At 51.8% G+C, this 13,949-nt stretch overlaps 1 protein-coding gene across 1 annotated transcript in view; it reads right to left on the reverse strand.

The window, feature by feature from the left end:
* Positions 1 to 165: 165 nt before the first annotated feature.
* The window catches only part of LOC141108861 (transcriptional regulator ATRX-like), a 43,890-nt gene continuing 30,106 nt past the window's right edge, over positions 166 to 13,949 (reverse strand). The window contains exons 5-9 of the mRNA XM_073600832.1: positions 11,203 to 11,342; positions 10,814 to 10,902; positions 3,350 to 3,520; positions 2,501 to 2,653; positions 166 to 349 (exon numbers count right to left, since the gene is read on the reverse strand). Coding sequence (XP_073456933.1) covers positions 172 to 349; positions 2,501 to 2,653; positions 3,350 to 3,520; positions 10,814 to 10,902; positions 11,203 to 11,342 — 731 coding nt within the window. The 3' untranslated portion in view covers positions 166 to 171. The remainder of the gene's footprint in view (positions 350 to 2,500; positions 2,654 to 3,349; positions 3,521 to 10,813; positions 10,903 to 11,202; positions 11,343 to 13,949) is intronic.

The raw sequence follows: 13,949 nt of genomic DNA on the forward strand, positions 1-13,949 counted from the left end.
GTCACTTCTCTATGGATAATATAGAGGGTCCCCCTATAACATCCTCCGTTTGTCAGGACAGGTAACTGGCTGATGCCAAAAGCTAAATGCAGAGGCTCCGGCACGATCCCAGTAGAGCCCCCCCCCCCCCCCCGAACCAGGGCAGTGGACTTTGCCCCCCGGTAATCCTTCCTAGGCACCTTTATAAATAACCGGTCTGGGTTGAGCAGCTTCCTCCTTTTCTTCTTCTGCGCCTTCTTTTCCATCTTCTTTTCCACCTTCTTTTCCTTCCTCAATTTTATCCATGCTCGCCATCTCCAGAAAATCTTCAATCAGGTCCAACGATATGAGAGACTGGCTGAAAACTAACCTACAAGAAGACATCAATGTTAGTACATAGCAGGTCTGTGAATGGGAAGTCACTATAGGGTAGAACGTTCCAATGCCAGGAACGGCGCATGCACGGACAGCCAGGCAATAAGTATTTTGTAGCATGTGGATAGTAAAGACAGCCGAGGTCTCTCCATAGACTACAGATATATGGATAATACAAGAGATGAGCATCACATGATCTGCCCACTATGGGCACTCTATAGACCCCACCCCCACACTGATCATCCTGAATGGATCTGCCGGACGGGCGGCAATGTGTTCAGAGCAGATACAGTGCCTTGAAAAAGTATTCATACCCCTTGAAATTTTCCACATTTTGTTACAACCAAAAACATAAATGTATTTTATTGGGATTTTATGTGATAGACCAACACAAAGTGGCTTATAATTGTGAAGTGGAAGGAAAATGATAAATTATACAAATAAATATGTGAAAAGTGTGGGGGGGGGGGGGGCATTTGTATTCAGCCCCCTTTACTCTGATACCCCTAACTAAAATCTAGTGGAACCAATTGCCTTCAGAAGTCACCTAATTAGTAAATAGAGTCCACCTGTGTGTCATTTCTTCTCAGTATAAATACAGCTGTTCTGTGAAGCCCTCAGAGGTTTGTTAGAGAATCTTAGTGAGCAAACAGCATCATGAAGGCCAAGGAACACACCAGACAGGTCAGGGATAAAGTTGTGGAGAAGTATAAAGCAGGGTTAGGTTATAAAAAAATCTCCCAAGCTTTGAACATCTCACGGAGCTCTGTTCAATCCATCATCGGAAAATGGAAAGAGTATGGCACAACTGCAAACCTACCAAGACATGGCCGTCCACCTAAACTGACCGGCCGGGCAAGGAGAGCATTCATCAGAGAAGAGCCAAGAGGTCCATGGTAACTCTGGAGGAGCTGCAGAGATCCACAGCTCAGGTGGGAGAATCTGTCCACAGGACAACTATTAGTCGTGTTCTCCACAAATCTGCCCTTTATGGAAGAGTGACAAGAAGAAAGACATTGGTGAAAGAAAGTCATAAGAAGTCCTGTTTGTAGTTTGTGAGAAGCCATGTGGAGGACACAGCAAACATGTGGAAGAAGGTGATCTGGTCACATGAGACCAAAATTCAACTTTATGGCCTAAAAGTAAAACGCTATGTGTGGGGAAAACTAACACTGCACATCACCCTGAACACACCATCCACACCGTGAAACATGATGGTGGCAGCATCATGTGGTGGGGATGGTTTTCTTCAGCAGGGACAGGGAAGCTGGTCAGAATTGATGGGAAGATGGATGGAGACAAATACAGGACAATCTTAGAAGAAAACCTGTTAGAGTTTACAAAAGACTTGAGACCGGGGCGGAGGTTCACCTTCCAGCAGGACAACGACCCGAAACATCCAGCCAGAGCTACAATGGAATGGTTTAGATCAAAGCATATTCATGTGTTAGAATGGCCCAGTCACAGTCCAGACCTAAATCACATTGAGAATCTGTGGCAAGACTTGAAAATTGCTGTTCACAGATGTTCTCCATCCAATCTGACAGAGCTTGAGATATTTTACAAAGAAGAATGGGCAGAAATGTTCCTCTCTAGATGTGCAAAGCTGGTAGAGACACCCCCAAAAAGACTTGTAGAGAAAGGGGGTTCTACAAAGTATTGACTCCGGGGGGCGCCATACAAATCCCCCTCCCCCACACTTTTCACATATTTATTTGTATAATTTATCATTTTCCTTCCACTTCACAATTATGTGACACTTTGTGTTGGTCTATCACATAAAATCCCAATAAAATACATTTATGTTTTTGGTTGTAACAAAATGTGTGAAACTTCAAGAGGTATGAATACTTTTTCAAGGCACTGTACATGCAAGCTTGGCTAAGATGATGATAGGAGTTTATTTACTGCATAGTTGTGCAGATCGCCTGACCAGTATCTCATGTCTGTGGGTGGCTTCAACACGTTCTTCTACACCAAGCATTGCTGGGAGCAGATATTACAGCAGATAACTATTGAGGGTCATACAATGCAGGGCTGGTCTCCTGACCTCAGTAGATTGCTCAGTATTGCGTTGTACAATCCGTGTACAATCCACACATACAGGAAAGTCTATACAGAACACAAGTCAGCAATAAGAACTCACACTTTGTCCCCGAGCTCCTCTGCCATGCGAAGAATCTCAAACAGAAGGCTAATTTTTCCGGAATGTTCCAACACACCAGCATCTGCTTCGGTCACAAAATCTTTGTACCAGTCGGGAGATGGGCTACCAGGGCCGGAGGACGATGTGGCTTTGCCAATAATGAGGAAAGAAAAGACAAGGAGGTAAAGGACTACACTGCATAGATTTCCCGATCTATCAACAACCTGAACCAAATCTGACCTGAGGGAACATTTACAACTAGAGAAAGGCCTCCAAAGTGACCAGTGAGGTCAGGTCTGTGTTATCCTTGGGTGGGACAAATTGAACCCCCATGGTGACCAATCATATCAGGTCTTTGTCATACTTGGGGTGGGACAAATTGAACCCTCATGGTGACCAATCATATCAGGCCTGTGTCATCCTTGGGTGGGACATAATGAACCCCCATTGTGAGTAATATCAAACTGGTGTCATCCTTGGGTGGGACATATTGAACCCCCATGGTGACCAAGCATATCAGGCATGTGTCATCCTTGGGTGAGACATAATTAACACCCATGGTGACCAATCAGTTCAGTTCTGTGCCACTCATGGGTAGGGTATAATGAATGGCCAGAGTGACCGGTCAGGTCATAAAACATGCTACCACCACATCCCCTGGATGGACAGAAACAACTCCTCTGGCTGTTGAACCATCTGCCAGATTTGTTGGTTATCGGAGTATTTCGTGGTTGGCCGGTAGTTCACTTATGTAAATAAATATTCTTTACATTTTTATATCTAGACACTCTCACTGCGTCCTGTCACAGCGAGAGCCCACGCACAGCGTTATTGTAGGAGGCCAACTCACTTTCTTCCACCTTGGGCACAGGTGCTTTTGATGGCACCTCTTCCTTGGAGTCCTTTGGATTGCCGCCCCGGGACCGGGAATTCCACACCTTAATGACTTCCACGTCTCTGTCACTATCCTCATCGCTGGAACTGCTCGAGTTCCTGCCTTTTTTCTTTGGTTGCTTCACCCTTTAAACATAATTATAGGCTGTTTATTTCATTGTAACAACTTCTAAAAACTCCATTAAATCCGTCTCATTCCTTCAGGCTGGAGGACTGCGCAGCACCTGGACAGTCATAGGTTGCACAACAAGGTTTACTAAAAGTATTCCGGAAGCAGAGAACCAAAGTCAGCAAGTTCCATTTAATCAAAGTCCAGACGGTCTGGATACAAAAACAGTCTAATAAAATGTGTTCAAGGTCAATGTAAAGGCCTGGAGACCTCCTCCGACTGACTCCACCACCACCCTGGAGACATTCTACTCTCTCCACCACCCTGGAGACATTCTACTGTCGTCTCCTCCTCCACCACCCTGGAGACATTCTACTGTCGTCTCCTCCTCCACCACCCTGGAGACATTCTACTGTCGTCTCCTCCTCCACCACCCTGGAGACATTCTACTGTCGTCTCCTCCTCCACCACCCTGGAGACATTCTACTGTCGTCTCCTCCTCCACCACCCTGGAGACATTCTACTGTCGTCTCCTCCTCCACCACCCTGGAGACATTCTACTGTCGTCTCCTCCTCCACCACCCTGGAGACATTCTACTGTCGTCTCCTCCTCCACCACCCTGGAGACATTCTACTGTCGTCTCCTCCTCCACCACCCTGGAGACATTCTACTGTCGTCTCCTCCTCCACCACCCTGGAGACATTCTACTGTAGTCTCCTCCTCCACCACCCTGGAGACATTCTACTGTCGTCTCCTCCTCCACCACCCTGGAGACATTCTACTGTCGTCTCCTCCTCCACCACCCTGGAGACATTCTACTGTCGTCTCCTCCTCCACCACCCTGGAGACATTCTACTGTCGTCTCCTCCTCCACCACCCTGGAGACATTCTACTGTCGTCTCCTCCTCCACCACCCTGGAGACATTCTACTGTCGTCTCCTCCTCCACCACCCTGGAGACATTCTACTGTCGTCTCCTCCTCCACCACCCTGGAGACATTCTACTGTCGTCTCCTCCTCCACCACCCTGGAGACATTCTACTGTCGTCTCCTCCTCCACCACCCTGGAGACATTCTACTGTCGTCTCCTCCTCCACCACCCTGGAGACATTCTACTGTCGTCTCCTCCTCCACCACCCTGGAGACATTCTACTGTCGTCTCCTCCTCCACCACCCTGGAGACATTCTACTGTCGTCTCCTCCTCCACCACCCTGGAGACATTCTACTGTCGTCTCCTCCTCCACCACCCTGGAGACATTCTACTGTCGTCTCCTCCTCCACCACCCTGGAGACATTCTACTGTCGTCTCCTCCTCCACCACCCTGGAGACATTCTACTGTCGTCTCCTCCTCCACCACCCTGGAGACATTCTACTGTCGTCTCCTCCTCCACCACCCTGGAGACATTCTACTGTCGTCTCCTCCTCCACCACCCTGGAGACATTCTACTGTCTCCTCCTCCTCCACCACCCTGGAGACATTCTACTGTCTCCTCCTCCTCCACCACCCTGGAGACATTCTACTGTCTCCTCCTCCTCCACCACCCTGGAGACATTCTACTGTCTCCTCCTCCTCCACCACCCTGGAGACATTCTACTGTCTCCTCCTCCTCCACCACCCTGGAGACATTCTACTGTCTCCTCCTCTTCCACCACCCTGGAGACATTCTACTGTCTCCTCCTCCTCCACCACCCTGGAGACATTCTACTGTCTCCTCCTCCTCCACCACCCTGGAGACATTCTACTGTCTCCTCCTCCTCCACCACCCTGGAGACATTCTACTGTCTCCTCCGCCACCACCCTGGAGACATTCTACTGTCTCCTCCGCCACCACCCTGGAGACATTCTACTGTCTCCTCCGCCACCACCCTGGAGACATTCTGTCTCCTCCTCCACCACCCTGGAGACATTCTGTCTCCTCCTCCACCACCCTGGAGACATTCTACTCTCTCTCCTCCACCCTGGAGACATTCTACTGTCTCCTCCTCCACCACCCTGGAGACATTCTACTCTCTCTCCTCCACCCTGGAGACACCATGAATGCCAACATGTACTGTGACATACTGAAGCAGAGCATGATCCCCTCCCTTCGAAGACTGGGCTGCAGGGCAGTATTCCAACATAATAACGCCCCCAAACACACCTCCAAGATGACCACTGCCTTGCTAAAGAAGCTGAGGGTAAAGGTGATGGACTGGCCAAGCATGTCTCCAGACCTAAACCCTATTGAGCATCCTCAAACGGAAGGTGGAGGAGCGCAAGGTCTCCAACATCCACCAGCTCCGTGATGTCATCATGGAGGAGGGGAAGAGGACTCCAGTGACAACCTGTGAAGCTCTGGTGACCTCCATGCATAAGAGGGTTAAGGCAGTGCTGGAAAATAATGGTGGCCACACAAAATATTGACACTTTGGGCCCAATTTGGAGATTTTCACTTAGGGGTGTACTGACTTTTGTTGCCAGCGGTTTAGACATTAATGGCTGTGTGTTGAGTTATTTTGAGGGGACAGTAAATTTACACTGTTATACAAGCTGTACACTCACTACTTTACATTGTAGACAAGTGTCATTTCTTCAGTGTTGTCACATGAAAAGAGAGAAGAAAAGATTTACACAAATGTCACTGAGGGGTGTACTTACTTTTGTGAGATTCTGTATATCTAGATGTATTGTTCATGTGAGATTCTTTGAACCTTGTACCACACTAAGCGTTGCCGATCTGTCATTTTAGAAAGGTTTAGTAGTAATAATGGGGACACGGCTTGGTTTGAATTCTGTGTTCTATACATTTGGAGATCTGTATACACGGGTTACGGTCTGTTGCAGTCTATGGACTGGCGGATTGTTTTAGTAATAAAGGAAAAATGTGTACGGCGGCCCGATTCGTCACTTAATTCACATTTTGGCACGCCGGGCGAAGCCACAAGAAAAATCAGTTGGCATTTATCTTCGATTGTTTGACTAATTCCTGATGATCGCTCACATGACGTTATTGCTAAGTGAATTTCTGGCAGAAGACGATAAACAGAAAAGAATCGTTCTTGTTGGTGGAACACACTTAGACCGTGCGCCGAATACCGCCATAGCGATTGGTGGAGAGACGCTAACCCTTTGTGTGCCGAATACCGCCATAGCGATTGGTGGAGAGACGCTAACCCTTTGTGCGCCGAATACCGCCATAGCGATTGGTGGAGAGACGCTAACCCTTTGTGTGCCGAATACCGCCATAGCGATTGGTGGAGAGACGCTAACCCTTTGTGTGCCGAATACCACCATAGCGATTGGTGGAGAGACGCTAACCCTTTGTGTGCCGAATACCGCCATAGCGATTGGTGGAGAGACCGTAACCCTTTGTGTGCCGAATACCGCCATAGCGATTGGTGGAGGAGAGACCGTAACCCTTTGTGCGCCGAATACCGCCATAGCGATTGGTGGAGAGACGCTAACCCTTTGTGCGCCGAATACCGCCATAGCGATTGGTGGAGAGACGCTAACCCTTTGTGTGCCGAATACCACCATAGCGATTGGTGGAGAGACGCTAACCCTTTGTGCGCCGAATACCGCCATAGCGATTGGTGGAGAGACCGTAACCCTTTGTGTGCCGAATACCGCCATAGCGATTGGTGGAGAGACCGTAACCCTTTGTGTGCCGAATACCGCCATAGCGATTGGTGGAGAGACCGTAACCCTTTGTGTGCCGAATACCGCCATAGCGATTGGTGGAGAGACCGTAACCCTTTGTGTTCCGAATACCACCATAGCGATTGGTGGAGAGACCGTAACCCTTTGTGTGCCGAATACCACCATAGCGATTGGTGGAGGAGAGACCGTAACCCTTTGTGTGCCGAATACCACCATAGCGATTGGTGGAGAGACCGTAACCCTTTGTGTTCCGAATACCACCATAGCGATTGGTGGAGAGACCGTAACCCTTTGTGTGCCGAATACCACCATAGCGATTGGTGGAGGAGAGACCGTAACCCTTTGTGTGCCGAATACCGCCATAGCGATTGGTGGAGAGACGCTAACCCTTTGTGCGCCGAATACCGCCATAGCGATTGGTGGTGGAGAGACCGTAACCCTTTGTGTGCCGAATACCACCATAGCGATTGGTGGAGAGACCGTAACCCTTTGTGTGCCGAATACCACCATAGCGATTGGTGGAGGAGAGACCGTAACCCTTTGTGTGCCGAATACCGCCATAGCGATTGGTGGAGGAGAGACCGTAACCCTTTGTGCGCCGAATACCGCCATAGCGATTGGTGGAGAGACGCTAACCCTTTGTGTGCCGAATACCACCATAGCGATTGGTGGAGAGACGCTAACCCTTTGTGCGCCGAATACCGCCATAGCGATTGGTGGTGGAGAGACCGTAACCCTTTGTGCGCCGAATACCACCATAGCGATTGGTGGAGGAGAGACCGTAACCCTTTGTGTGCCGAATACCGCCATAGCGATTGGTGGTGGAGAGACCGTAACCCTTTGTGTGCCGAATACCGCCATAGCGATTGGTGGAGGAGAGACCGTAACCCTTTGTGTGCCGAATACCGCCATAGCGATTGGTGGAGGAGAGACCGTAACCCTTTGTGTGCCGAATACCGCCATAGCGATTGGAGGAGAGACCGTAACCTTTTGTGTGCCGAATACCGCCATAGCGATTGGAGGAGGAGAGACCGTAACCCTTTGTGTGCCGAATACCGCCATAGCGATTGGTGGAGGAGAGACCGTAACCCTTTGTGTGCCGAATACCGCCATAGCGATTGGTGGAGAGATGCTAACCCTTTGTGTGCCGAATACCGCCATAGCGATTGGTGGAGAGATGCTAACCCTTTGTGTGCCGAATACCGCCATAGCGATTGGTGGAGAGACGCTAACCCTTTGTGTGCCGAATACCGCCATAGCGATTGGTGGAGAGATGCTAACCCTTTGTGTGCCGAATACCGCCATAGCGATTGGTGGAGGAGAGACCGTAAACCTTTGTGTGCCGAATACCGCCATAGCGATTGGTGGAGGAGAGACCGTAACCCTTTGTGTGCCGAATACCGCCATAGCGATTGGTGGAGAGACCGTAACCCTTTGTGTTCCGAATACCACCATAGCGATTGGTGGAGAGACCGTAACCCTTTGTGTGCCGAATACCACCATAGCGATTGGTGGAGGAGAGACCGTAACCCTTTGTGTGCCGAATACCACCATAGCGATTGGTGGAGAGACCGTAACCCTTTGTGTTCCGAATACCACCATAGCGATTGGTGGAGAGACCGTAACCCTTTGTGTGCCGAATACCACCATAGCGATTGGTGGAGGAGAGACCGTAACCCTTTGTGTGCCGAATACCGCCATAGCGATTGGTGGAGAGACGCTAACCCTTTGTGCGCCGAATACCGCCATAGCGATTGGTGGTGGAGAGACCGTAACCCTTTGTGTGCCGAATACCACCATAGCGATTGGTGGAGAGACCGTAACCCTTTGTGTGCCGAATACCACCATAGCGATTGGTGGAGGAGAGACCGTAACCCTTTGTGTGCCGAATACCGCCATAGCGATTGGTGGAGGAGAGACCGTAACCCTTTGTGTGCCGAATACCGCCATAGCGATTGATGGAGGAGAGACCTAACCCTTTGTGCACCGAATACCGCCATAGCGATTGGTGGAGGAGAGACCGTAACCCTTTGTGTGCCAAATACCACCATAGCGATTGGTGGAGAGACGCTAACCCTTTGTGTGCCGAATACCGCCATAGCGATTGGTGGAGAGACCGTAACCCTTTGTGTGCCGAATACCGCCATAGCGATTGGTGGTGGAGAGACCGTAACCCTTTGTGTGCCGAATAAGGTCATCCTGATTGGTGGAGAGATGGTAACCCTTTGTGTGCTGAATAGTATTTTACTGATTGGTGGAGGAGAGACCGTAACCCTTTGTGTGCCAAATACCACCATAGCGATTGGTGGAGAGACGCTAACCCTTTGTGTGCCGAATACCGCCATAGCGATTGGTGGAGAGACCGTAACCCTTTGTGTTCCGAATACCACCATAGCGATTGGTGGAGAGACCGTAACCCTTTGTGTGCCGAATACCACCATAGCGATTGGTGGAGGAGAGACCGTAACCCTTTGTGTGCCGAATACCACCATAGCGATTGGTGGAGAGACCGTAACCCTTTGTGTTCCGAATACCACCATAGCGATTGGTGGAGAGACCGTAACCCTTTGTGTGCCGAATACCACCATAGCGATTGGTGGAGGAGAGACCGTAACCCTTTGTGTGCCGAATACCGCCATAGCGATTGGTGGAGAGACGCTAACCCTTTGTGCGCCGAATACCGCCATAGCGATTGGTGGTGGAGAGACCGTAACCCTTTGTGTGCCGAATACCACCATAGCGATTGGTGGAGAGACCGTAACCCTTTGTGTGCCGAATACCACCATAGCGATTGGTGGAGGAGAGACCGTAACCCTTTGTGTGCCGAATACCGCCATAGCGATTGGTGGAGGAGAGACCGTAACCCTTTGTGTGCCGAATACCGCCATAGCGATTGATGGAGGAGAGACCTAACCCTTTGTGCACCGAATACCGCCATAGCGATTGGTGGAGGAGAGACCGTAACCCTTTGTGTGCCAAATACCACCATAGCGATTGGTGGAGAGACGCTAACCCTTTGTGTGCCGAATACCGCCATAGCGATTGGTGGAGACCCCGTAACCCTTTGTGCGCCAAATACCACCATAGCGATTGGTGGAGGAGAGACCGTAACCCTTTGTGCGCCGAATACCGCCATAGCGATTGGTGGAGAGACCGTAACCCTTTGTGTGCCGAATACCGCCATAGCGATTGGTGGTGGAGAGACCGTAACCCTTTGTGTGCCGAATAAGGTCATCCTGATTGGTGGAGAGATGGTAACCCTTTGTGTGCTGAATAGTATTTTACTGATTGGTGGAGGAGAGACCGTAACCCTTTGTGTGCCGAATAAGGTCATCCTGATTGGTGGAGATACGGTAGCCCTTTGTGTGCTGAATAGTATTGTACCGATTGGAGGAGGAGATACGGTAACCCTTTGTGTGCTGATTGGAGGAGGAGATACGGTAACCCTTTGTGTGCTGATTGGAGGAGGTACAGTAACCCTTTGTGTGCTAATTGGAGGAGGAGATACGGTAACCATTTGTGTGCTGTATAGTATTGTACTGATTGGAGGAGGAGATACGGTAACCCTTTGTGTGCTGTATAGTATTGTACTGATTGGAGGAGGAGATACGGTAACCCTTTGTGTGCTGATTGGAGGAGGGTGGCAGGTGACCCTGTGCAGTACTTACGGTGTATCTTCCTCGGAGCTGGGGGTGGAAGTGGACTCTTCAGAGTCGGACACCACAAACTCCTCGGTGCTGTCTTCATCAAAGTACCCCTAGAAGAACACAGGCATGATGACGTCACCACAAAGGATTTCTCCAGCACACATCTGTTCAGTCACTTGGAAAAAGTCTGGCTTACATCATTCCAAACAAAGCTTTAATAATGGGCATATATCATGAAATATAAAGGAACATAATCACAGATGAAAGAGCAGCAGGCAAATCTATAGCGCTGCACAAAGAAAAAAAAACAAATTTCCATTATTTCACCGAAATTCTACCCACTATTTGGCATGGTTTATCGGGGAAACATTTACCAGAGACAGGAATATGTAGTATGATATCTGCCGTACCTTATTCTCCTTACTAATGTAGTCCAGCTGCAGGCACCACGGGTGAGTCCAGATCCTACTTAAAATCTGAAAGTCCTGGAAAAGCTTGGTTCCAGATTTACCTCGGCCTCCTCCTCCTCCTCCCTCGCCGAGAGTAACACCTGTCAAGGTAAAAGGATTAGAGGACGGGCCATGCCGGCTTTTACAACATCACAGCAGATGTTTCCATTTCACACTTAAATGCTCAATACAGAAATCTGGCCTAAAGCTTCATATGTGAGACCACAAGAAAGGAACGCCGCATGCTTTGTGCCCCCAGGGATATACAATACACCTCCAACGTCCCTTCATGGGACTGCACCAATCACATCAAGGGGCCCCAGGGCTAACTTCTGATGGGGGCCCCAGGACTAACTTCTGATGGGGGCCCCAGGACTAACTTCTGATGGGGGCCCCAGGGATATACAATACACCTCCAAGGTCCCTTCATGGGACTGCACCAATCACATCAAGGAGCCCCAGGGCTAACTTCTGATGGGGGCCCCAGGGATATACAATACACCTCCAAGGTCCCTTCATGGGACTGCACCAATCACATCAAGGAGCCCCAGGGCTAACTTCTGATGGGGGCCCCAGGGATATACAATACACCTCCAATGTCCCTTCATGGGACTGCACCAATCACATCAAGGAGCCCCAGGGCTAACTTCTGATGGGGGCCCCAAGGCTAACTACTGATAGGGGGGGCCCCAGAGATATACAATACACCTCCAGCATTCAATGTCCCTCCTTGAGACTGCACCATTCACATCATGGGGCCCCAGGGCTAACTTCTGATGGGGGCCCCAGGGATATACAATACACCTCCAACATTCGATGTCCCTCCACGTGCAGGGAAAGACACTGCACCATTCACATTATGGGGCCCCCAAAAATAACTTCTGATAGGGGCCCCCAGGGTTAACGCTCTCTGCAGCAGCTTGCAGTGTCAACTGTGACAAAACTTGCACAAAGTATGACTAAATAAAGAGCAGGCGGGTGGGCAGGGGATCGGGGTACAGGCTAGAGATGTAATAAGAACCAGAAGGATCGCCTATAATAGGACAAAGTAATGAATGCTGTGAACACACAATGACTTTACCCCCCCCCCCCCCCCCCCCCCCAGGGTTTGTAGATCTCAACATCTTAGCGGTCCCAGAAGGATTTAGCAGAGGAGAGACTCTGGGACTTTATTAGGCATACTGGGCTCTGCTGCAAGAGTTCAGAGGGCAGTCAGTCTACACTACCTAGACAGCTAAGCAGAGGGGCGCATGTGCGACTACAGGGGATCCCAACCTCCGACCGCCGACAGGGGATCCCAACCTCCGACCGCCGACAGGGGATCCCAACCTCCGACCGCCGACAGGGGATCCCAACCTCCGACCGCCGACAGGGGATCCCAACCTCCGACCGCCGACAGGGGATCCCAACCTTCGACCGCCGACAGGGGATCCCAAGCTCCGACCGCCGACAGGGGATCCCAAGCTCCGACCGCCGACAGGGGATCCCAAGCTCCGACCGCCGACAGGGGATCCCAAGCTCCGACCGCCGACAGGGGATCCCAACATCCCGACCGCCGACAGGGGATCCCAACATCCCGACCGCCGACAGGGGATCCCAACATCCCGACCGCCGACAGGGGATCCCAACATCCCGACCGCCGACAGGGGATCCCAACATCCCGACCGCCGACAGGGGATCCCAACATCCCGACCGCCGACAGGGGATCCCAACATCCCGACCGCCGACAGGGGATCCCAACATCCCGACCGCCGACAGGGGATCCCGACAGGGGATCCCAACATCCCGACCGCCGACAGGGGATCCCGACAGGGGATCCCAACATCCCGACCGCCGACAGGGGATCCCGACAGGGGATCCCAACATCCCGACCGCCGACAGGGGATCCCGACAGGGGATCTCAACATCCCGACCGCCGACAGGGGATCCCGACAGGGGATCTCAACATCCCGACAGGGGATCTCAACATCCCGACCGCCGACAGGGGATCCCGACAGGGGATCTCAACATCCCGACCGCCGACAGGGGATCCCGACAGGGGATCTCAACATCCCGACCGCCGACAGGGGATCCCGACAGGGGATCTCAACATCCCGACCGCCGACAGGGGATCCCGACAGGGGATCTCAACATCCCGACCGCCGACAGGGGATCCCGACAGGGGATCCCAAACATCCCGACCGCCGACAGGGGATCCCAAACATCCCGACCGCCGACAGGGGATCCCAACGTCCCGACCGCCGACAGGGGATCCCAACGTCCCGACCGCCGACAGGGGATCCCAACGTCCCGACCGCCGACAGGGGATCCCAACGTCCCGACCGCCGACAGGGGATCCCAACGTCCCGACCGCCGACAGGGGATCCCAACGTCCCGACCGCCGACAGGGGATCCCAACGTCCCGACCGCCGACAGGGGATCCCAACGTCCCGACCGCCGACAGGGGATCCCAACGTCCCGACCGCCGACAGGGGATCCCAACGTCCCGACCGCCGACAGGGGATCCCAACGTCCCGACCGCCGACAGGGGATCCCAACGTCCCGACCGCCGACAGGGGATCCCAACGTCCCGACCGCCGACAGGGGATCCCAACGTCCCGACCGCCGACAGGGGATCCCAACGTCCCGACCGCCGACAGGGGTTCCCAACGTCCCGACCGCCGACAGGGGATCCCAACGTCCCGACCGCCGACAGGGGATCCCAACGT

Source organism: Aquarana catesbeiana, linkage group LG09 (assembly GCF_042186555.1).
Source record: "Aquarana catesbeiana isolate 2022-GZ linkage group LG09, ASM4218655v1, whole genome shotgun sequence".
Classification (NCBI taxonomy): Eukaryota; Metazoa; Chordata; class Amphibia; order Anura; family Ranidae; genus Aquarana; species Aquarana catesbeiana.